General features: G+C 36.8%; 1 protein-coding gene across 1 annotated transcript in view; it reads left to right on the top strand.

Annotated features, from left to right (window-relative positions):
* Positions 1-24,970, top strand: part of CMPK1 (cytidine/uridine monophosphate kinase 1) — a 35,671-nt gene extending 10,701 nt beyond the window's left edge. The window contains exons 2-6 of the mRNA XM_052637610.1: positions 16,320-16,466; positions 20,447-20,599; positions 21,890-21,966; positions 22,208-22,304; positions 24,036-24,970. Of these exons, the coding sequence (XP_052493570.1) occupies positions 16,320-16,466; positions 20,447-20,599; positions 21,890-21,966; positions 22,208-22,304; positions 24,036-24,077 (516 nt within the window). The 3' untranslated portion in view covers positions 24,078-24,970. The remainder of the gene's footprint in view (positions 1-16,319; positions 16,467-20,446; positions 20,600-21,889; positions 21,967-22,207; positions 22,305-24,035) is intronic.
* Positions 24,971-26,382: the final 1,412 nt, after the last annotated feature.

Below are 26,382 nucleotides of genomic sequence, written 5' to 3'. Positions count from 1 at the left end.
CGGATAAGAGAAAAAGGGTGGAAGCAGGGGTTATTGTTCAGTCTCTAGGTCATGTCCTACTCTTTGCAACCCCATGGACTGCAGCACTAGGCTTCCCTGTCCTTCACTATCTCCCTGAGTTTGCTCAAACTCACGTCCATTGAGTCAGTGACGTCATCCAGCCATCTCATCCTCTGTCACCCCCTTCTCCTCTTGCCTTCAGTTTTTCCCAGCATCAGGGTCTTTTCCAGTGAGTTGGCCTTCACATCAGGTGGCCAAAGTATTAGAGCTTCAGCTTCGGCATCAGTCCTTCCAATGAATATGCAGGGTTGATTTCCTTTAAGATTCACTGATTTGATCTTGCAGTCCAGCAGACTCTCAAGAGTCTTCTCCAACACCACAGTTTGAAAGCATCATTTCTTCAGCGTTCAGCCTTCCTTATGGTCCAACTCCTACATCTTTACATGACTACTAGAAAAACCATAGCAGGGAGCAGGGGATGACTGTCTTATTCTTTGTGTCATGTTAACTTGATCACACTGACTCTTCTTAGCTTTAAATACCAGTTACCATATGAAAATGTATTCACTCTAACATTTCAGTTAAATTAAGAACATATTTACAGACAACGTGATAAGAGCATTTAGAATTTAATAGAGAACAGGTGTGACTGGACATACTGTTTGCTGACAGTTGGCTGCTGCTTGTTGAACTTTGGTAAAGGAAGAAGCCCCAGTTAGTATGTTCCATTCTCAGAAACTTTGAGGGACTGGGCCCCCCAAAAATACAGGGTTCCATGCTTGGTTTCCACCAGCCATCTCCAGAGGTCCAGTAAGTTGGTTCTATTCATCATTAAGGTATATTCTATACCAACAAGCAATTAAATATGCTCAGTTTGGGACTACACAAAAAGACTCCTTCCTTGCTCATTTTTTGTTTGGAACTTCCATGATGTATTAGTCGTTGGTGTTTGTCCCTGGAAAGTTCTGTGTATTTAATTTGGCCTATAGGACTTACCTTTATAATTAAGTATAGTTTAGGTAGATATTGATAATAACATGAATTTTTTCTTCTTGGTGTCTGCTGGGAGTAAAGAGAGCCCAGATATTATGTAATTGGGAATTGACTTGATGGCTAATTTAGTTTTTTATTTTTAAAATAATTTTCATTTATTTATTTTTGGCTATTCTGGGTCTTCATTGCTTTGCATGTACTTTCTCTAGTTGTGGTGAGCCGGGACTACTCTTTGCTGCAGAGCACAGGCTCTAGGCATGGATTTCAGTAATTGCAGCTCCCAGGCTCTAGAGCTCAGTGGTTGTGGCACACAGGCTCAGTTGCTCCAAAGCATGTGAAGTCTTCCTGGACCAGGGATCCAACCCATGTCCCCTGCCTTGGTAGGCAGATTCTTATCCACTGTGTTACTAGGGAAGTCCTAATTTAGGTTTTTAAATTGGAAATTTTTATTTGCTACTTATTGAATGATTATTGGATGAGGCAAGTGGAAGTGGTGTCAAGAGTGGGAAAAGGCAAGAATGAAGCAAATGAAGCAAGGATGGTCAGAGTCTGGCTGAGTGGTGGGTCAGATATGCCTGACTCTGTGTGTGGATAAAGTTCCTGATCTCATTTCCCTGCTAGGATACAACAAAAAGATAAAGTCCACAACTTGAAGTCTCCGTTTTAGTTTCCACTAGCAGATTCTGCGTAGAAGGCAATGGCAACCCACTCCAGTACCCTTGCCTGGAAAATCCCATGGGCAGAGGAGCCTGGTAGGCTGCAGTCCATGGGGTCGCGAAGAGTCGGACACGACTGAGCGACTTGACTTTCACTTTTCACTTTCATGCATTGGAGAAGGAAATGGCAACCTACTTGCCTGGAGAATCCCAGGGACGGGGGAGCCTGGTGGGCTGCCGTCTGTGGGGTCGCACAGAGTCGGACACGACCGAAGCGACTTAGCAGCAGCAGCAGCAGATTCTGACGTGCAAATGCCACAGTAGCTTGATGGCAAGATTCTGTCTCCTTGTCTGTCACCTAGGAATTACCTCAGAGGTCCACTGTGGCGTAATAGTCACTGAAAGTCATACGACCTGGGTTCAAGTGCCAGTTTCCGCTAATTAGCAAGTCAGCTTATCTCAGTTTCTCCTTTTGTAAAATGAAGAGTTTGAAAGTAGATGGTCTGGACGGCCAGCCCTAAAACAGATCTGTATACCGAGACTTCAGTGTTAGATAGTAGTCCTGTAATCCTATGTAGTCACATTCAGGAGGTATATTATTCAGTCACTATGAATAGGTATATATTCTTTGCCATTGTATGCTATATGAATGGGAGCACAAGGAATTGTACTTAATAAATTCCCACTGAATTTCATATTTACATAGAACTTCAGAATGGTAACAGAGTATGTGTAAAGGCGAGAAAAGGAATAGCTTTTTGAAATGGAACAATTGTGTATGTATGAATTTTTTTGATTAAAAATATTTAAGAAATGGGATGTTGAGCCAACTTTCTTACAATATAGCATAGTATTAGAAAGAATGTAGACTTTGAAATCAAACGTTGGCTCAAATCTCAGTCTGACACTTAAGCCATATTGCTGAACTTTTCTGATTCTGTGTCTTCATTTGTAAAGTGATGATAATAATGCCAGCTTCACTGGGTTGTTATAGAGATGAAATCCCATAATGCTTCTACTGTGTTCAGCACAGTACATGGCCCTCAGTAAAATGTGTAAAGAGTAACATTATTTTAGAAAGGGCCTATGGTAAAGAGATCAAAGAGTAATTTAGATTAAAGTAGTTTGAGGAAGCATTGTATTCCCATTGTTTACTATGGCATAAGGAAATGATTACCCACACTAGTCAGTTTACAGATTTTTAAAAACTCAAGGTGGTGTTTTAGAGTCTACCAAATATGAAAGGTCTTTCTACTTAGAGAAAATATTTGGAGTTAGCTTAGATTTAAAAATCCTAGAATGGGAAAAGCTTATAGTATAAATGCTCTTTATATTCAAAATAGGTTACTCGATGCCAAATGGAGCAAATGACCTAATGATTGGGTGTCATAAGCTAAGCCTGTATATATACCTTAACCGTCCTCTTATTAACGACGCAAGTGCTTTTACTTTTGGTTACTTTTTAATTATACAAATAGGACACATACATTATAGAAAAATTAGAAAATACAGATGAGTAAAACAACAGTGTAAAAATCACCAGTAATCTTACCACCTAGAAAAGACCACCATTAATGAATATTTTGGGACATATATTTCCAGAGATTTTTTTTAAGTAGGCTCATACTCCGGAAACCTGCTTTTTACTTATAATATCACAAGCATATTATCATGTTAATCAATGTACTTTTACCACATAATCTGTATGATGATACCATATTTTGTAGATTACATACATTATTTAATTAATTGGTTCTTTGTTTTAGAAATTTTGTTTCTGATTTTTCAGAAATCATATTCTATGTTTTTTAAAAAATAACTTGGAAATATAATTTACATAACACACAACTCATGCACTTAAAGTGTACAATTCAAAGGTTTTGATATGTTATTATGTTACTAATTTTTTTTTAATCGTGATAAAATATATCAAGGGCTTCCCTGCTGGCTCAGATGGTAAAGAATCTGCCTGCAATGCAGAAGACCTGGGTTCAGTCTCTGGGTTGGGAAGATTGCCCTGGAGGAGGGCATGGTAACCCACTCCAGTATTCGCGCCCGGAGAATCCCCATGGACAGTGGAGCCTGGCCGGGCTATAGTCCATGGGTTCGCAAAGAGTCAGACACGACTGAGCGACTAAGCACACACACAAAATATATCATGAAATTTGCTATTTCAACCACTTTAAGTGTGTAATTCAGTGGTATAAATTGTATTTATAATGTTGTGCAACCTTCACCACGATTTCTAAAACTTTCTCTTCACACCAAACAAAGACTCTACCTTTAGGCAATAATTTCCCATTCGTCCCTTCCCCCAGCCGCTAGTAACTTCTAGTCTGATTTTTGCCTCTGAATTTGCCTGTTTTCGGTACATTGTGTGAGTAGAATCATACAGTATTTGTTCCCCCGTGTTGTTGTTGTTTTTTTTTTTTTTACAGCTTATTTCACTTAGTATAATGTTTTAAGTTTCAGCCATTCCTTTCTATGGCTGTATGGTGGTTCACTGTATGTGTATGTTACGTAGTGTTTATCCATTCATCTGTCGTTGGATGAGCGCTTGCTTCCACCTTTGCACTGTTTTGAGTCGTGCTGCAGTGAACATTGACGTACAAGCATCTGTTTCAGTCCTTTGGTTATATAGCTAGGAGGGGAATTGTTGGATCGTATAATTCTGTTTAATTTGTTTGAGGAACTGCCAAACTGTTTTCCACAGCAGCTGTGCCATTTTACCTTCCTACCAATGATGTGTGGTTTCTTTATCTTCACCAACACTTATCATTTTATGTTTGTTTGATTGATTATCACCACTCCAGTAGGTGTACAGTGGTATCTTACTGTGGTTTTGACTTGCATTTCCCTAGTGACTTAATGCTGTGAGCATCTTTCATGTCTCAGATGGCCTTTTTTTTTTTTTAAATAGCCATCCGAAATGAAATTTCTGCAGTGACCACACAGGGAGAGGAAATTCACATGAATAAATTGCTTGAATCAAGGTGTAAGGAAAATAAATAAATAGCCATCCTAATGGGTGTGAATTGTTATCTCATTGTGGTTTTGATTTGCATTTCCCTGATGACTGATGATGTTGAGCAACTTTCCCATACTTATTGGCCATTTCTGTATCTTCTTTGGAGAAATGTCTGTTTGGATCATTTGTCCTTTTTCTTCCCTGCAGAATATTGCATTTTAAAAACTGTCTTTTGTAACTTTTAAAGCTGGGTGGTTTTTATTACTAAATTGTAAAGTTTTAAAAATATTTTTTTGGTATAAGTCCCTTATCCAGATATATTATTTGTAAATGTTTTTTTCTATCCTGTGGGTCATATTTTCATTTTTGTGGGAGTGCCTTTGAAAGCACAGAAATTTTAGTTTTGATGAAGTCTGATATCTTGCACTTTAGGACATACAGTATGCTTTCTATTGCCTGTGGTGCAGAGATTAAAAGATTGATAATGAGGCCAAAACTGTAAAAGAGGAATAATTGGTGAGCGTTTGTATTGTGCCTGAGACTGAGAGTTGAGGGTGGAAGAGAGAGGGGATAGTGTAGGCAGAAAGGAAGAGTGGGAGTAATAGATTTGTGTTACTTCCTTGACTGATTCCAGGGTATAACTGGGTCTAAGCTCAGTTGATAAAGAATCCGCCTGCAATGCCAAAGACCCCTGCATTCAATTCCTGGGTTGGGAAGATCCGCCGGAGAAGGGATAGGCTACCCACTCCAGTATTCTTGGGCTTCCCTTGTGGCTCAGCTGGTAAAGAATCCGCCTGCAATGTGGGAAACCTGGGTTCCATCCCTGGGCTGGGAAGATCCCCTGGAGAAGGGAAAGGCAGGCTACAGTTCATGGGGTCATAAGAGTCGGACACAACTTAGTGACTAAACCACTACCCACTCTAGTATTCTGGCCTGAGAATTCCATGGACTGTATAGTCCATGGGGTCTCAAAGAGTCAGACACAACTGAGCAACTTTCACCAAGTCAGACTAGAGAGGTGAGAGAGGTTGTCCATTTTGCAAAATGGTTTCCAGCATTCTTCCTCTTGTGTAGTTATGGCAGGGAAGAAAGTTTTCTATAAAAATTACCCATAAACTTATCACTTATTAGGACATTTCCTGCATGTGAAAAAGTCAGATTCTCATCAAGAAACAAGAATCCCTTATATTCTGTTCTTCATTATATAAATGTGTATAGTTGTCTGTTCAGTTCAGCTCAGTCGCTCAGTCGTGTCCGACTCTTTGCGACCCCATGAATCACAGCACACCAGGCCTCCCTGTCCATCACCAGCTCCCGGAGTTCACTCAGACTCACCTCCATCGAGGCGGTGATGCCATCCAACCATCTCATCCTCTGGGTCCCCTTCTTCTCCTGCCCCCAATCCCTCCCAGCATCAGAGTCTTTTCCAGTGAGTCAACCCTTCGCATGAGGTGGCCGAAGTATTGGAGTTTCAGCTTCAGCATCAGTCCTTCCAAAGAACACCCAGGACTGATCTCCTTCAGAATGGACTGGTTGGATCTCCTTGAAGTCCAAGGGACTCTCAAGAGTCTTCTCCAACACCACAGTTCAAAAGCATCAATTCTTTGGCACTCAGCTTTCTTCACAGTCCAACTCTCACATCCATATATGACCACTGGAAAAACCATAGCCTTGACTAGACGGACCTCAGTTGGCAAAGTAATGTCTCTGCTTTTGAGTATGCTATCTAGGTTGGTCATAACTTTCCTTCCAAGGAGTAAGCATCTTTTAATTTGTATGTTCAGTTCAGTCACTCAGTCGTGTCCAACTCTTTGCGACCCCATGAATCACAGCACGCCAGGCCTCCCTGTCCATCACCAACTTCCAGAGTCTGTAGTCAATGTTAAATCCCAGGCAGGGCTAGAATTTGATAGCTATACCATCAAAAATACGTATTTGTAGACTGACTTTAATTTTCAGTTAAGAAAAATGTAATCATGAAGGTAGATTTTATACCAAAGTTTTTTTTAAAAACATGTACTACTTTTTAAAGCTAAATACTGATTTTCTTCATACCTCCTATTAGCACAGGTTGATGAACTAAAAATGAAAATGATTCTTTGTTGTCTAAGCTAGATTGATTTTCTTTTTCTTAAAAAAAAAAAAAAGAAAAGAAAAAACAGTTGAGAGAGGTTGGCACAGTAAAGTTCTGAAAGTGCTCCAAGGGGTCATTCTGGAAACTAGAAGTAGTGTGGTTACATTGTCTGCCATGGCGGTGTCATTTCCAGAACATCCTGCTTATAATTTTGAACTCAAGTGCCTAGTGTAAGGCTTCACTGAAATATGTTTCCTTTTAAAATTCTGCTGGTGTGCCTTTTGGATCCTCTCAACTCAGTGTGTCTCTAAATTTCCATCTGTTTCTAGGCTGTAAAACTGGACTGTTTTCTGTCTCCTTCTATGACTCTTGACTTCATGCCCATGCAGTGTGTTTCTGTGTTGCTATATTATACTTTGTTTCTCCTTTGTTTGAGGAATGGATCACTTTCCAGGGAAATTTTTATCCAAACATTTGAATTGATTTTTGCTGCTATTCTCAACAGTGATTTAGTTTTAAATTCTAAATAAGTTTGTGATTGTGCAGGTACTGTTCTTCTTTTTTCATGAAATTGGATAACTTTTTATGTAGAGATATTTATTCCTAATGTTAGGCTATTTATTTTGCTGTTCTCTTAAGATCTGGTATTAATAAAACACTTCAATCATCAGCCTTACTTTGTGATAGTTGCCATTTAGAGATGTGTAGATAGAATATAACCTTTTTTAAATTAAAAAATTTAAAGTTTATATGTATACATGTACTTTGAAGATTCAAACAATTTGAAAGTACATAAAGTAAAAACTGAAAGCTGTCTAATTAACCTTAGCTTATTCTCCTTATGTAATCACCTATCAGCATTTTTATATGTGGCTTTCTGGTCCTTTTTTGATATATTTATACACAGATAAAAATACATACACAAATATTGCCTTTTGTTCCGTGCCATGCATTTCTTTGCTTAACAGGATATCTTGGCTAGCTTTCCATATCAGCACATGTAGATAGCTCTACTCCATTCATAATATATACAATAATCTATTTAACTATTCGTGTATTTGTGGGCATTTAGATTTTCTGTTTACAAATGATGCTAACATAAACTGTCATGTACATGTGTCTTTATGCACATGTACAACTGTTTCAGTAGCACAACTCCTAGAAATGGCATTGCTGAGCCAAAGGGTATACAAACTTAAATTTTGTTAGACTCTACCAAATTGCCCTCTAAAAATGCTTAGGCAATTTACACTCCTACAAACTATCAAGATGCTGGGTTCTCCCCAACCCCTGGTCCTTGCCGTAGCCAGACAGCTTTTTATTTTAACCAATCTGATGTGTGAAAAATGAAATTACTTTGCTTTAATTTGCATTTTTGTGATTACCGGTAAGGTTGAGCATCTGTTCTCTCCTTTTCTCTGAATTGTTTGTTCTTATCCTTTGCCCATTTTTGTATTGAGCATTTTTCTTTGTTAGTAGGACGTCTTTATATACAGTGTATATTACCCTGTCACCTTTGTATGGTGAAAATATTTTCTCCCAGTCTGTTGCTTGTTATTTGGTTATATCTATGTTATCTTTCTTTGTTCAGAAGTTTTTATTACTCATATGGTCAAGCATGCTGTTTCGATTCTTATTTTGGAGTGTCTTTCAGTCTTATTTCCCCCAGTACTATCCTGTGATTGGGTTTTGTTGTTGTTGTTTTGTTTTGCTTGCATTGTGTTGTTTTAGAACTTTAATTTACCTGAAATTTAGTTTTGCATATGATGTGCAAGAATCTGATTTTTTCTTTCAGATGGTAGCCAGTTGCATAGTATCATTTATTAAATAGTTCATCTTTTCTCTGTTGATTTTTAGATAATAACTATCATTTATTGAATTCCCATTTATACTTAGGTCTGTTTTTAGACTCTGTTGAGTTTCATTGTTATGTTTGTCTATTTTTATACCAGTATCATACTGTTTTATTTATTTTAAATTCATGTCCATTTAAAATTTAAAAAAAAATTTTTCATACTGTTTTAATTACTATAGCTTTGTGTTTGTTAATATTGTTTTTGAGTTCAGTCATTCTCTCACATTTACCCCTTCTGTTAAACTTAAGAATCAACTCATCAAGTTTCATTAAAAAATAAATAATCCCAGTTGAATTTTGATTGAGGTTGCTATCAATTTATAGATTAATTTGTGGAAAATTTATATATTTACTGTATTGAATCTTTCTATCCATAATCTATCTATGCCTTCTTTTTAGGATACTGATTTTAAATGTTTCTAGTTTCTCCATATAATTCTTACCTATTAGTATCCCTAAATTTAAGTTTTTAGTACTGTTTAGTACTGTGTAGGATTTTTTAAATTGAGGTAGTTGACTTGAATAGGATCTTTTAAAATGTATGTTTTCTAATTAGCCATCGCTAGCTGATTGGAAGGCTGTTGACCTGTTTGTTTATAAGAAGAAAGTAAGCAAGATAAACAGATTGTTGTAGGTTCTCATAAGTTTTTTAGTGTGCTTAAACACATCTATGATGCCAGTTTTTAGAGCCTGTGTGTTTGAGGATATTTGCATGGTGAATTGGATTCATGTATCATACTTTTCTTATTCTGTAGTTACTCTTTGACTTTGCACCTTTATTGGTATGTAATTTGTAGTTTAGCCACTGGTTATCTTGGACTTTGCTCCAAGAATAGCCTATACAAGTTACTATAACTCTTTGGTGATCTGAGTACTCTAATGGTGCGTCTTGAATCTAGTAGTGTAGACCACATTTCTAGGAGTGTGTTCTTCAGGAGAGGCTTCTGATTTTAACAGCTGACAACGATGTTTGGTAGTGGCTGATTGTGTAGTACAGTATAGATATGATTTCTGGTAGTATAGATGTTATTTCTGTTTTAGAAATGAAGAAGCTGAGATCTAAGAAAGGTTAAATAAATTTCCTGAATTCTAGGCTCTTAGACCACCTGCAGCAATATTTGTGTTGTGCTGATGTGAGTGTGTTGTTTGTAGGCTCTGCAGTGACTATAAGAATTGATCATTTAATTAATAAGATAAGTGTTTAAGATTAATAAGACCTCTGTGCCTATCCATTAATGTTGGAAATTTTCAAAATATTCCCCTAATCTCCGGGAATCCCTGGAGGTTTCTGGGCCTCATCTTCGTCCATCTTCGATTGTTTTCCATCCCTTTCTGATATAGGGACTGTGGATTAATTCCAAATGGCTGAAATGACTTAAAAGAAATAAAAATACTGGAAATGACCAACTAGAATGAAATTGGAATGTGAAAATTCCAATTCACAGTTGCCATAGGGGCCGTTTGGTATGTAAATCAGATGCCAAAGTCCTAAGGTGTTCTGAGACGCCTCCTGCAAAATGTTAGAGGAATATTGAGGCCTATGCAAATGAAAGAACAGTCTGTTTCATAGCTTCTAAATCAACCATTCTTTAAGTTTTATTTGTTGTTCTGTTAGATTGGTGCAAAAGTAATTGTGGTTTTGCATTTTTGAAGTTTGCTATTTGATATTGGAATACATTCTTAAATAAATGTGGTTATGTTATACATTTTAATGCATATTTCTTTGCTTTATGTTTCTTAGCTAATGACTTATTACTTATTTTGTATTTATTTTAGACTAGGGAAATGATGTTAAACAGAAAGCAAATTTGAATGATTTTCTTATTTGAGTTCAAAATGGGTCGTAAAGCAGTGGAGACAACTCACAACATCAACAACACATTCGGTGCAGGAACTGATAGTGAACTTATAGTACAGTGGTGGTTCAAGAAGTTTTACAAAGAGACGAGAGCCTTGAAGATGAGGAGCATAGTGGCTGGCCATCAAAAGTTGACAACGACCAATTGAGAGCCATCATTGAAGCTGATCCTCTTCAAACTATGCAAGAAATTACTGAAGAACTCAACGTCGACCATTCTACAGTCATTGGTATTTGAAACAGATTGGAAAGGTGAAAAAACTTGGTAAGAGGGTGCCTTATGAGCTGACCACAAATCGAAAAAATCGTCATTTTGAAGTGTTCTTTGAAGTCTTCTCTTACTCTGTGTAGCAACGATGAACCATTTCTCAGTCAGGTTGTGATGTGCAATGAAAAGTGGATTTCATACAAGAACCAGCGATGACCAGCTCAGTGGTTGGACTGGCAAGCAGCTCCAAAGCACTTCTCACAGTGAAACTTGCACCAAAAAAAGGTTATAGTCACTGTTTGATGGTCTGCTGCCTGACTGATCTACTACAGGTTTCTGAATCCTGGCAAAACCATTACATATGAGAAGTATGCTCAGCAAATCGATGCGATGTGCCTAAAACTGCAGTGCCTGCAGCTGGCATTAGTCAACAGAAAGGGCCCAATTCTTCTCCACAATGCCTGAGTGCATGTCGCACAACCAACGCTTCAGAAGTTGAATGAATTGGGCTACCAAGTTTTGCATCATCCACCATATTCCCCTGACCTCTTGCCAACTGACTACTGCTACTTCAAGCATTTCAACATCTTTTTGCAGGGAAAATGCTTCCACAACCAGCAGGAGGCAGAAAATGCTTTCCAAGAGTTCTTCAAATCCCTAAGCATGGATTTTTATACTACAGAAATAAACTTATTTCTCATTGGCAAGATTGTGTTGATTGTAATGGTTCCTATTTTGATTAATAAACATATTTAAGCCTAGTTATAATGATTTAAAAGTCACAGTCCAAAGCCGCAATTACATTTGCACCAACCTACTAACCTTCTTATCATTTCCCAAGCAGACAGTGCTGGTAGAGACTGAATTCCTTAGGCAAAGTTATTGCAAATATGAAAAATTGACTTTATTAATTAATAGTAGAGCTCAACTCACTTTAAATATGTAAATCACTATTAAATCCTTTGTGAATATAACCTAAATATCTCCCCAAATTAGCGTTTTTGCCTGGCAGTTTGTAGAGACTCAATAAATACTTGTGGATTTAAAATAAGTTCCACGTATTGCCTGAACTAAGGTTTTCTTACATGAGTAGCAAACATTGAGGAAAATGAAATAGTGCTTTAATTGTCTACAGTTGAATGGATTATATCCCTCCTCTTTTCTCTTTTGCAGGATGTAAGCTTTTAAAATATCACTCTTTAATTAGAGAAAGAAATATGCTTCATGTTAATTTGGAGTCTGTTTGCTAAAGATTTTGCCTAAGAAAAGATTTAGCTTGGTTTATAACTTTCATAGTTTGTAGTTAATATGCCGATTTGTAATTAAATAGGCATGGTCGAATGTGATGTACATATTTGGAAATACAGTGAGGGCGAACTAAAAATGAGGTTGAAAATCCCCTAGCAATTTGATTCAGATACTCTTTTTAGCCTTTCTCCCACTGGATAGAGTTGCTCAGTCTTCTTTCCTTCCTTTCATCCCTCTTTGCTTCCTCTTTTCTACCCCCTCCCTTTCTTTCTCTCTATCCACACCTCTGTCTCTCTTTCCTAACGTCCATATAATGGTGATGATAATAAAAATCCTTTTTCTAACCCTCTGTGGGTAAAACTGGAAGAACCCTAAACAGTTGACCAGTTTTAAGCATCTGAGCACTGTACAGCAGTTCTTACAGTCTAAAGTAAGAAGGCAATGGCAACCCACTCCAGTACTCTTGCCTGGAAAATCCCATGGACGGAGGAGCCTGGTGAGCTATAGGTCATGGGGTTGCGAAGAGTCAGACACGACCGAGCGACTTCACTTTCACTTTTCACTTTCATGCATTGGAGAAGGAAATGGCAACCCATTCCAGTGTTCTTGCCTGGAGAATCCCAGGGACGGGGGAGCCTGGTGGGCTGCCGTCTGTGGGGTCGCACAGAGTCGGGCATGACTGAAGTGACTTAGCAGCAAAGTAAGTTCTCCAAGACTTGCAGATAAAGTTACTGAAAACTGCTAGTCATACATTTCAGTAATTGGAAGAAGTTCTATTGGAAAAGCCTTTGAAGTAAATGATAGCCTTACATGAAATGTTGCTGGGATGCCCTAAGCTCTAAAGCTATTGCTTGCAACAAGTGCCAAATCAGTGAGTCTGAATGGCCCCAGGTAGCATTTCTAGGCGTTATGCTGAAGATGCATTGTTCATAGTACAGAATCAGAACTAGATTTTTAAGTTCATGAATCTTACAGGGAGTGCAAAGTAAACTTAGATGCTTCATACATGTGTCAGCTGCTTAAAGGACACCAACAGTTTTAACTCACTTGGTTACTTTAAAAATATATCTGTATCTGCTATCTCTGCTGCGTTCCCGCTACTTTCTAATTGCCATACTCACAAGAGGAATTGCCTGGCATCTGGGTTTCTTCCTGCCCCCAAGGACTTGCCATTTATGCATCATTTGTACCTTGAACTTTTTTTTTTTTTTCCTATTGTTTTGGTCTTGATTGTTTTTCTTTTTATTTTTATTCACATAGAATGACATTACCGGAATTTAGAAAGACAGAAAGAGAAGTTATTGAGATGATTTGAGATTTGATACTATGAAGTTGTCAACATTTATCTAGTTGTAGTAACATAGGGTGCTATTCTGTGCTTGTTGAGAAGTAGTGCTTTTTTCTTCTCTCCTAATCTTAGTGCCTGATTTGTAGAAGTTATTAAGTTGTTTCTCATCTTAAAGGAGAATATGAAAGTAAAAATTTAAACGATTACTCTAATAAATGAATTGTTTATACATTTGTCACTAGAAAACTACTATTTTTAGCTGAATAGTAGCTTGTAATTGCAGTTATTATAGTTTATAGTATTTATAACCTGCTGTGGTTTGAATGTTGCTCTTAAGGCTATAATTAGTAACCTACTAGATTTTAATTACTAGGAAATTTCAGAGAATGTGAAAACGTTTTGATTAAGCCTGAGAAATAGCCATTCTTGCTTTCCTCAAAATTGGCATCGGTGACTACTTAATGACAGCAGAATGCTTTGAAAACATGCTGTTTAAAGTCTACCTATTATTAAATACCATAATAACTAGTGTGTAAGTAATAGTTGCTTTTTTGTTGTAGAAACTCTGTGGTAAGAGGAAAGCTTCAGCAAAATCCTTAAGAAAAATATAGTATAAAAAAGTAACTGGTGAATAGAATAGTTTTTGTAAACTGGAATGTAGATGAGAAATAGAAAGATACATATACAGGTTTGACATGATAATATTTATTTAAATTGCTTGTCTCCTTGAACTTTGCAAATAAGGTTGTTTTTTATGTAGTTTTTTTAAAAAACATTTGTATGCTTGTACAATTTACAGCTAGTCTCTCTTTTTTAAAAGTGGCATACCAAAACTCGTTATAATGTAGTATAAGCTTGCAAATTTGAGCTCTTCAGTGTGAGGAAACAAAAAGTGTGTATACTAATTTCTTAATTACTAGCTGGGTTTCTAAATGTACATGTTGTTCCTACATCCACGCAATCTGTACAGAGCAGTCTGTATTGTTGGTGTTTCACTGAGTGTTTGCCATCGTGTAGTACTGTTTGTCTCTGCATTTATTCAATATAACCATATGCTATAATCTCTAGACCAGATGAAAGCATCCGGCAAGCGTAGACTTCCAAGTAGGAGCCAAAGTAAGCAGTGGGAAATGAAGCTGCTATAAAATTTTGTGGACAGTAGTTGCAAAATGCTTTCTGAAATTCGTACATAGTAAATGGCAAAGTAGGTCACATCTCATTTTTTTCAATAAAGTCTTTTCCATACTCATTTTTCAAAAGTATACTTAGTATAGCTTATACTTAGTGATAAAAAATCGGCATTTTAAAATGGTGTGGTGTGAAGATAATTTTAAAATAACAGTTTAAATAGGTACTTTTGTATTTATTTCCATTTTCTGTAAATGATGGGAGTGTTTCTAAAAGCCTGTTACAACAACTGAATACACTTTTGATCATTTCTTTTAATGCAAGGAGCTGTATGCCTTAGAGAGGCATGAGCAATGCTGTGGATTTGTTTATTCTCATCAAACTTTATATCCAATTTTAGTCAGCAAATAAGCTATTTAGAGTTTTTTTTCCTTTGCTGACTACCTTATTGTTAGCTTACTTTTAGTAAACAAGAGCAAGTTTAGCGAGCAATTTTTGGAAATGGAAAAGGGGTAAAGAATGTGTGGCTTCTGCAGTCCAAAGAAAGAGAAAAACACAGAAAACTCGCTATAGCATGAGTAATTGAGAGAGTTATTTTTTTGTAAAATATATGATAGAAACTTTCTATTTTGGAAGGAGAATGGTGGGAGTGTGAACTGTCTCAAATCTTAACATTGAAATTAAAGATAAAATTTATCAAATATTTACTGTACATTTAATATGGATGAGATAAAAACTCATTTAGGGAGTTTTAAGAGTGTAGGATGTGATGGTTGTTGTAACTGAACATTGAATATAGATCTCAATATCCTAATATTTGAGAGTAAACATAGATTTTAAAAATAGATTTTATAGCTCTTTTGATTTAATAAAAGGAAACATGCAAGTCCATGTGGGGGAAGAAGCTTTTCAGTAATTGTCTCTCAGATCTGTATTGGTTTCACATTCTAACCATGCAGAAGTGGCAGAATAACGCTATATCAAATTATGTAATAGTTCAACTATCACCCTATACCCTGACCTAATACATCGTTTGCAAATCCTCAGTAATATAGTCATCACAGTCATACTACTGGCCACACTACTACTGTACTACTGACCGTTTGCAATGTATCCATATCTGTTATCTCACTTAAGTCATTTGATTGGTCTATCTGAACCTCTAAAGTGAATACGTATACATGCACACAAACATATATATAATAATATAAGATGGTATGTATATACAGGACAAAAATGTTTGCAAATTATTTAAGTATCTTCATGATGGCAGGGAGATAATTGTTGGCATTTTACATACATTATCTCATTTAACCATCACTACTAAATTGTAAAATAGGTATCTGTATTCCCATTTTACAGACGAGACCTCTCTAGTCACATCTAGAGAGGTAGGAAATGGACTTTGAGAATGATAAGGAAAATACTGATCTAGATGGAGAGACAGTGATAACGCTAAGACACTATTTAATTGTGTGTCCACTCTCCAGAGTGGTCAGGAAAGCTAATTTTGTGGAGCGGTTAGGACTTGTACTGTTTACTGAGAAAAATAACAAAGCAGAAGAATGGGGTTTGTGTAAGTACTGACAAGTGCAGTTTAGATGTATTGATTTTAAGGAAGGAAAGGAAAGATTTTACAGAAGGTGGGTACAGCCAACTGTGGTAAGATTTGGGGGGGTTGCCTTGAATTATATAGATTTTTTTAAGCCTTTCTTTGAATAGTCTTGATTACATTTAAACTTTGTATTTGTGAAGGTATATAATGAAATAATCCTTGAATAGTTCTATAAATTTTGGGATGATTGCATGATTTTGAACATTATAGCTACCATGCCCTACGTAGGTTAAGGATATTTTTTAAGCAAACAGGATTGTATGAAATCTCTCTAAAATTTTTCCTTATTATTTATTATATAAGCAAAGCTTGTTTGTTGTAGAAAAATTAGAATATAGAAATTTCTATGAAGGGAAAAAAGCAATAGTCCTATCATATCACTGGGTTGAATGTATTTTGATTTTTTTCTATGTGTTTTTTTCTTTCAGAAATATGGCTACACACACCTTTCTGCAGGAGAACTTCTCCGTGATGAAAGGAAAAACCCAGATTCACAGTATGGTGAACTCATTGAAAAGTACATTAAAGATGGAAAGATTGTGCCAGTTGAGATAACCATCAGTTTGTTAAGGAGGGTAAGGAGTGTGAATGCCAGCCAGCTTAAACCAACAAGGAAATGAGAAATTAAATCTTCCCTTTCTTTGAGTAATGGAAAAATTAGAGTATTGAATTTCTTGCTTGTGGAGGGTGGTCATGGTATTCGAGAATGGCAGAACTGGAAATTCCGCTTTCACCTGGGAAGAAATTGGACGGTAGGAAACATTCCCTACCTTGGTCTAGGATCAGCTACAACTCAACATTCATATGTGTGCACTTGACCCTTCCCAGTGTGCAGACGGTCCATCCTCCTTCTGTTTCTGTTTCTCCTTCCTTTTCTCCTCCTCTTCTTCTCCCCCCTCCTCCTTTCTCTTTTCTGTTTCCTTCCTTCCTTCCCCCGTCCCTCCCTCCCATGACCCTCCCATTGTTGCCATTCTCTCAGTTGTGATGTTTCCTTTTCTGGTACATTCATCACCATCTTCAGTGCGAAATGCGGAGACTTAACAGCTATCAGACTAAAATAGGTCCCGTCTAAAAACCAGATACATTGGGTCTACATGACTCTCCACTACATATTCTCAAGATTATAGCCTTTAATAGGTATTTTCACATGCAAGAAATGTGAAGGAGAAATGGATAAGTGGGAACAGCAACAAATAGTTGAAAGTTGATGGAAAAGAGATGTATGAGCTTCTGATTGGAACCAGAGAAACTTGAAGAGTGGCTCATTCACACACATTCTTATCTCTTGTCTCAGAGATTAGAGTAACCTGCTACTATTCATAGTAACAAAATCCTCTCCTTATCCTCTGAGTGTAATGCCCTTTCTCTACTTTTATGCCTAGTTGTGAAAGAGTAGTCTATATTTTTTACTTTTTTTCCGTTTCTGCTCTTCAGCTCTTGGCTCCAAGGTTCTATTTCCATTTTCACTTAAACTATTCTGATGTTACCAGTGATCTTCTCTATCAAATCTAGGGAATATTTTCAGTCATTTTTCTTTTAACTTACTGTCTTTTTGAAACTCGTTCCTCCTTTGTTCTCTGTGACACAGTGTCTCTTGATTATCTTCCTCCTTCAGTGACTGCTATTTCTTAAGTCTTCTTTATAAGTCTTCTGTAAACCATGATTCTTCTCAGGTTTCATCCTTGGTTCACCTCTTATTTTATACATTTCTTGCTGGATGGTGTTATCCATGCCCAAGGTTTTCCCTGTGCTAATGATACCAATGGAGAAGGCAATGGCACCCCACTCCAGTACTCTTGCCTGGAAAATTCCGTGGACGGAGGAGCCTGGTGGGATGCAGTCCATGGGGTTGCGAAGAGTCGGACACGACTGAGCGACTTCACTTTGACTTTTCACTTTCATACATTGGAGAAAGAAATGGCAACCCACTCCAGTGTTCTTGCCTAGAGAATCCCAGGGACGGGGGAGTCTGGTGGGCTGCTGTCTCTGGGGTCGCACAGAGTCGGACACGACTGAAGCGACTTAGCAGCAGCAATGATACCAAAATCTGTAACTCTAGCACAAACCTTTTTTTCTGAACTCCAGATCTATGTTTCTATTAGGCATCCATCTGAGTGTCTCAACGAGTGTCTCAAAATCATCATGCCAAAGGCTGACTGTATCATCTAAAATGTGATCACCCTTTATTTCCTATCCTGGTTAATGGTTCTGCCATCTACTCAGCTGCCCAGGCCAGCAATCTGGGATCTATCCTTTATTTCCACCTCTTCCTTACTTTCCCAAATCTGTTCAGTGAGTAGATCCTTTCAATTATCTTTCTCTTTACCCTCTCTTCTATTTAGCATTTTTTCTTTATTACTGGTATCATCTTAATTCAGATCCTTTTTTTTTCTTACTTGGACCATCACTAGAGCCTTATCATTAGTCTTTTGCCTTTGATCCATCTTTGTCCCCTGATTCATCCTTTATGGTGTGGTCAGAGTTTGTTTTTTTTTTTTAAGGTGATGGGAACATGTTCTACTGCTTAAAATTTCTCAGTGGTCCTGTATTGTTTGCAGAATAAGAACCAAATGCTTAGTGTTGTACAACAAGTTCTTCACTAATTTTGGCCCTACCCACTTTCTAGTCTAGCTTTACCCTTCTAGTCTAGCTTCTTGGAAGGAAGGCTATGACAAATCTAGATAGCGTATTAAAAAGCAAAGACATCACTTTGCCAACAAAGTCCATATAGTCAAAGCTATGGCTTTTCCAGTAATCATATATGGATGTGAGAGTCGGACCATAAAGAAGGCTGAACAGGAAAGAATTGATGCTTTCAAATTGTGGTGCTGGAGAAGACTCTTTGAGAGTCCCTTGGACAGCAAGGAGATCAAACCAGTCAATCCTAAGGGAAATCAACTCTGAATACTCATTGGAAGAACTGATGCTGAAGCTGAAACTCCAATAGTTGGGCCACATGATGCGAACAGTCAACTCGTTGGAAAAGACCCTGATGCTGGAAAAGATTGAAGGCAAAAGGAGAAGAGGGCGGCAGAGGAAGAGATGGTTGGATGGCATCACCAGTTCAATGGACATGAACTTGGGCAAATTGGGAGATGGTGAGGGAGAGGGAGGCCTGGTGTGCTACAGGCCAAGGGGTCTCATGGAGTCGACATGATTTAGCGACTGAAAAAGCAACTTTCTAGTCACATCTCCTGCCACTCTCTACATGCATCCTGAGTTTCACCTCTGCCAGCTTATTTCAGATTCATCAAAGCTGGTATGCTTCCTCATTTCTGAGCCTTTAACATCCAGTTGACACATTCTGGAGTACCTTGATCCCTGCCTGCCTGCCATTTTATTATTCAGAATTCAGCTTCACTGCCATCCCTTCAGTAAAACTCTTTCTGGCGGTTTCACAGGTAGTTTGTGCCGGCTTCTTGGTTTTATCACAGCATCCTTGCATACCTCAGTATAGAACTTAGCACATTGACTTACACATATTTGTTAACCACTGGACTATAAGCCTTCCAGAGGCCATGACCTTGCTCTTCATGTTCCGTGATGGTTAAACCTTGAATGAGTGTATGTTGAGTGAGTAGAGTATCAGTGTGCCTCTTCAGATATCTTCTACTACCATAGTTGGGATAAAAATGCTATAGCAGGGACACAGAAGCATTCTGTGAAAGTTTTGTGAATATTGGAGATGCTAGAGGCTAGGATAAAGCCAACCCTAGATAAAGGACTTTACATCTTGACAGCCATTGTTCTTGAGGAACCAGGATTGTTTGAGCACTGAGGGAACTGGTTGTTGGTTTGCTTTAGAATAGAGAGTCCTCTGGAATTTGCCAAAGTCAGACATCTGTGCTTATCCCATGGTGGTTGATAGTGAAAAGAATTTAGAGATTCAAGATCTGTATCTCCCATTCACAAATATCCACATTCTACCTGAATTCAGACTTTGGCAGAGGATGGTGAAATAATTTCTTGCTATCTTTCTGAATGTATTGTTTCTCTTGCTACCTGTGTTTTGGGATAGCCAGTGGCATTTAGGTTTAAATTACCTTCAGTTATGGAAAAAAAAAAGTATTGACTCCTACACTAATAATTAATGCTAACAATCTCTTTATATGTCCAAAGATTTTTGCAGTTGTACTTGAATTACTGCAGAGAATCTGAGTACCTATAGAAGCAGTGTACTTCCTACCATAGCTAAATGACTTGGGAAGAGGAAAAGGAAAGTAAGATATGAGTCTCTAGTGGCTGAAGCAAGAATATTGATTAATGCTTATTTTTCTTTTCTTGCTGTTAATAATTTCATGAAAATAATATATGCTTACTAAATAAAGATTTTAAACTATAGAAAAAAAAATGTGTGTGTATGTGTATAAAATGGGAGAGGGATACATATCCATAACTCTTGCCGGCTGGAGGCAAACATGTTATTTCCTTTAAATTTTTTTTTCCTGTGTACCCTCCACATTTACAATTTAAAGAATAATAATAAAACATACTCTGCTTAAGAAATTGCATTTTGTTAATGTAGCATTGAATTCACATCTTCCTTTTTTCTTAGGAAATGGATCAGACAATGGCAGCCAGTGCTCAGAAGAATAAATTCTTGATTGATGGGTTTCCAAGAAATCAGGACAACCTTCAAGGCTGGAATAAGACCATGGATGGGAAAGCTGATGTATCTTTTGTTTTGTTTTTTGACTGTAATAATGAGGTAATGAAAATCTTCATCTGCCAACATGGGCTCTTAAACAGCTGGTGGTCAACTGTTAGAGAAAAAGAAAGTGATTTATTTTACTTATATTTACATTTTATATTGGCAGTAGTATTTTTTGAACTGGTAAGTTGGATGGACAGAACAGCACGGTCTTACTGTTGAATTATTGAAAGCTGTTTGGCATCAGCAACCTTGTGGGCCTAAAATTTGCCTTATTTTCAAAATGACAAGAGCTTGTTTTGTTTTGAATTAAGAATTGACTCATAATATTAGGTAATGAAGCTGCACTGTTACTTCTTGAGTAGACACTATTATCAGAGAGTATCTTGCCTTAGAGTGTTGCTTAGTGGAAAAGAAACACATTTTGGGAAAGTTGGGGAATCTTTCTTTTTTAAAGAAACATCTGAGATAGCCTGATTTGTCTTTTAAGAGTGAAATGATACTGAAAAAAGCAGGAAAGAAGACTTTTTCTTTCTGGCACTTCTAATAACATACTCAGACATACTTTTGAATAGCTGAATGAATTTCTTGGAATCCTTTTTTTTTGAGGGGGGGGGAATCATTTAATTAAAAGACCTGACTCTGTTTGACAGCTGTAATACAAACTATTAAATTAATGCGAACAGCCTGAAAGAATAAGAATCAGCAGTAGTGCCTTGAAGGAAGTTGACTATTCTTAAGTTGAATTGCAAATGTGCTTGTGGTAGAGAGACTTGCTGCAGCTTTTGAGTTGTTTTAAAACGTAACTCTCTTCTTCCAACCCCCAAAAATATGTTTTCACTTATTCTTCAAAGTTACTTTTAGAATGTTACCACAGCTTTATAACTAAGGAATGTTTATTCACGATTAACAAGGGATACTTTATTCAAATGCAAATATGTTAACTCAAATATTTAGATATTTATGGAATTATTGAAAATAAGCAAAAATGGAACAAAGTTTGAGGCATGTAATTCATACCTAATAAGTTAATAATATATCCTAGGTGGAACCATACACATATAGAGATCATCTTTTTATTGCGGTTTGAAAAAAAAATACACAGGAAAAACTGCGTCATGAATGAATTCTTATTATGCTCTGTACTTATTTAACCTAGTTTATATAAATTGAACCACATGTTTCAACTTTGCATGTTGATTAATGAATTAGACACATTGGGTTTAAAGCAAGGTTTTGTTGGTAATCTCTTCAAACTTTCTTCTCTTTTCAGGTTTAAAAGATTGCCAAAAGACTACCAAATTAATATCTTTTAAAAAATAACTTTTTATATATTTCTGTTTTTAGATCTGCATTGAACGATGTCTTGAGAGGGGAAAGAGCAGTGGCAGAAGTGATGACAACAGAGAGAGCTTGGAAAAGAGGTACTTTGCGGTTCTTACCCATGGCCACTGTGCCAGTTTGGAACTTGAGTAACAGATTCAACACTTAACGCATTTTGGTCCAGAAAAAGAAAATGCCACGCTTAAATATAGAATGGCTTGTCTAAGAAGATGATAAGGGAGGCTGTCATTTGGATTTTATTCTGTATTCTGTATTGTCCCCTGATCTATAACCAGGGAGAGAAGTATACTTAGGACCTTGCAATATCTGGTTCTTTTGCAGAATTCAAACCTATCTTCAGTCAACAAAGCCAATTATTGACTTGTATGAAGAAATGGGGAAAGTCAAGAAAATAGATGCTTCTAAATCTGTTGATGAAGTGAGTACCCCTAGCCTGCCTAAAAGTAAAGTAAAATGTGATTTTGGGCGGGGAGGCAAGCAGTATGCAGGAGAAAAAGAAATACAATGTTATGACAGATTATTTTGGTTTTCCGAACACTGGAGACTGAAGGAAATGCTAAGCTTTTTCTTTTTTTTCTAATTGAAATATGTATGTTTTATTGATTTACAATATGGTGTTAGTTTCAGGTATATTTTTGAATAGAGTCTAAAGTGGGTTTTACAGTTTCGGACTTGTTCTTTGTAAGAAGTAGGTGGTTTATTATTTCCAACTTTTTTTGAGCACTGGAAAATTGGCATCTTCAGAGCTGTGATTTGGACCATGATCATTTTTTAAAAATCTGTAACATGAAATCATCTAGCTGAATTGCCCCAACTGTTTTCACCACTTCCATCCTTCCAGAGTATGTAGCTCCAGAGGTGCAGGCTTTCCACAACTCAACGCTTGTCTCTTCCTTCATGAATCAGTGGTCCCTGAACTGTGGTTTGCAAGCCTTCAGTGTTCAGTCACTATTTTCAGTTTCTCTTAAGTTCTAGTGTCTCTGATTCCCTGAATCATCTTCCTTCCTTTTTTTTTTTTTTTTTTTAATTTGCTTACTTTTGACTCTGTTGGGTCATAGTTACGGTGCGCAGGATCTTTCATTGGGGCATGCAGCGTCTCTAGCTGTGGCGCATGGCCTCTCTAGTTGGAGTTCATGGGCTCAGTAGCTGCAGTGCACAGCTTAGTTGCCACGTGGCATGTGGGATCTTAGTTTCCCAACCAGGGATCAAACTTGTGTCACCTACATTGAAAGGTGGACTCTTAACCCCTGGACCTTTTTTTTTTTTTTCTGTATATCATATAGTCATTTCTGACTTATTATCCGTGTCCGCTTCCTATAAAGGTGAGGTAATAGAAGCAGAGATATTACTTTGTCAACGAAGGTCCGTCTAGTCAAGGCTATGGTTTTTCCAGTGGTCATGTATGCATGTGAGAGTTGGACTGTGAAGAAAGCTGAGTGCCAAAGAATTGATGCTTTTGAACTGTTGTATTGAAGAAGACTCTTGAGAGTCCCTTGGACTGCAAGGAGATCCAACCAGTCCATCCTAAAGGAGATCAGGCTTGGGTGTTCAATGGAGGGACTGATGCTGAAGCTGAAACTCCAATACTTTGGCCACCTCATGCGAAGAGTTGACTCATTGAGAAAGACTCTGATGCTGGGAGGGATTGGTGGCAGGAGGAAAAGCGGACAACAGAGGATGAGATGGCTGGATGGCATCACCGACTCGATGGACATGAGTTTGAGTGAACTCTGGGAGTTGGTGATGGACAGGGAGGCCTGGCGTGCTGTGATTCATGGGGTCGCAAGGAGTCGGGCACGACTGAGCAACTGAATTGAACTGAATACATTAGAAGACATAGTGTTTTAGAATCAGAACCAGGAAGATAAGGCACTTTAGTTTACTTTCTATCATGTTATTGGTAGCCTGTTAAGAAGTTTGTTTTGTCCTAAAAGCACTAATAAAATTGAAGTATCATATTCATAATTTTATATGTATTGTTTATGATATACTACTATCTAAAGTAAAGCAGATGAAACTAAGAAATTATGTGTTTTTTAATGATCCATTTTGAAAATTAATATAAAATTTACTGTTTTATCAGGTACTTAGCCATATGATGTTTTAACAATATCTGCTTTTTTAAATTATTATCTTTTTTCCATTTTAGGTTTTTGATGAAGTTGTGAAGATTTTTGACAAAGAAGGCTAACTCTGAACCTGAAAGCATCCTTGAAATCATGCTTGAATATTGCTTTGATAGCTGCTGTCACAACCCCCTTTTAAGGCCATTTTAGTGTTTCATAATTATATCTCAGTTAATGACTGGAAAGTATGTAGTAAGACAAATTAAATTTTTTATCTTCAATTAAAAAAAATTTCTTTTTTTTGGTCACGGGAGTAGACAGTGAATTAGAGTCTAACTTCATCTTAGCTATGGTGCTCACAAAACAAAGAAGGGTGTTAACTAGTTCTTTGTTTTTATTCAGAAAGAATATCCCTATATAGTTTGTGCCTTTTGTGAGCAGAACTTTTTAGTATGTGTGAATATCCCTCTAGTAATTGCAATATGTTTGAATTAGGGATTCCCCATGTCTTCTTTCCCTTGCAGGTTTTAAATTTCCAACCTGCGTAAGTGAATTTGTGGACCAAATTCCAAAGGAACTTTTTGTGTAGTCAGTTCTTGCACAATGTGTTTGGTAAACAAACTCATAAAATTAAGTCTTAGAAGTGTTTTAGTATTTATCAAATAACTGACTGTTTCCTATAGAAAGGTAAGAAAATTTAGACTTTGTTTTACTGCAGCTTGTACAAAGTTGTGTGACAGGGCATAGTCTTTGCTTCCAGGATTGGGATGGGAGCACTAGGGGTTCAAAGCCTGGTAGAATTGTCAGCTTTATTCTGATATAAATTTGAGGGTATTGGTCAGGGATCACATCTAACGACATGTGTTCCTTTTGCTCTATTATATAATGTTATTAATGATTAAACTGATCTTAACAAAATTTGTAGCAGTGGAACCTTGAAATGCATGTACTTAGATTTATAAAAGTGATTCGGTTAGTGTTTTAGTAATACTTCAAAATGTTTCTGTTTATTTTTTAGATTAAGTATAGGGTTTAGTACAAAGCAGAAGAAATTTAATGGTTAAATTTTCCATTTGTATTTTATTGTCTTGAATACTTTTTTTCATAGTTGTTTAAGAAGATTTAAAAATCATTGCACTTTGGCCAGAAAAATAATAAATTTATCTTATAAATGTTTGATTCCCTTCCTGGCTACTTTTATTCAGTAAAATTTTTTTTTTTTTTGGCATCATGTTGAAGAAAAAGGTAGAGAATTTTTAAAGAGCTATACAATCCAAAGGAATTTTCTCTTAAGTTTATTCTTCCTTTAAAAATCTCTGAAAAATTTGTTTTCTCCTTATCTTTTTCTGCCATCACTAATGCAGAGTGGTATCCAAGGTTCTTAATATGAGATTTATTAAAATATTTCTCATTTTCAGCACTTACACTGTTTGGTATATGGAGTTAAATTGGGCAAGGAATTTAGACTTTGTATAATTAGATTTTATATTTAAAGTCATTGGGAATAGTGAGGACAGTTTATGGATGTTCTTATATTGTAATAGATTTATTATTTCTATTATGAAATTTACTTTATTAATGATGAATTTGCAACATACCATAGAAAACAAAGTATCCATGAGTACTGTAACATAATGACCACTAAAATCTGTGTTAAGATTACCTTGGTTTCTTGGAAGAGATTGTAAAGAATTCTTATCTACTGATTTAGTCTAGCCAATACTGAGGATTTTATTGGTAGTTCAGACATCTGTAGTCGGAAGCAAGAGTAAAAGACTTAAGATTTTTGAGACCATTCCTACTCATATAAGTGAAGAAATCCCCATCTGATGGGAATCTAAATATTTACATTGATATCGTGAAAGCAAACTAAGGTTTTTAAGAAGACTGCTGAGACTAGGTGCTTTACTTCCTTTCATTAAATATCTTTCTGTGGCATTTAAGAACAAAACCCCAGAAACATGGTAATTAAATTACTGAATTATGAGGCTTTGCTTTTCAAGTAGGAAAACATGTTAGCAATATTGAGTTTAGGAGCTGATTGAGATACATCTGACTTCACTTGTTTGGTTGTTCCCATTTATTAAAGATAGTTATCAAGACCCTTTTGACTTTAAGGATCCCAAAGAAATCCTTACTGTTTTTTAGAAAAATTAGCCAACATTATTTTCATTCAGTGATACTGGATGTGTATGAATTAGTTAGTGAGTAATCCCAATAAATTTTGTGCTATGGCCTTTGCCTTTTGCTGGTTCAGATTTCTATTCTCTCAAGCATATTGAAGATCAAGAAGTATCATATTTAGCATGTGAGTCCTCAAAGGAAAAGCAGAGTTCAGAATCCAAGAGTATTTTCTGCTCTGTGTGTTATGCTTATGTGTCTTGAATTAAACAGAAAGCATGACTTTATCCTATTCTTTCAAGACGTAAT

Source organism: Budorcas taxicolor, chromosome 3 (assembly GCF_023091745.1).
Source record: "Budorcas taxicolor isolate Tak-1 chromosome 3, Takin1.1, whole genome shotgun sequence".
In the NCBI taxonomy this organism is placed as follows: Eukaryota; Metazoa; Chordata; class Mammalia; order Artiodactyla; family Bovidae; genus Budorcas; species Budorcas taxicolor.
The sequence above is the reverse complement of the archived record's forward strand: the minus strand, read 5'-3'. Positions and strand labels throughout refer to the sequence as shown.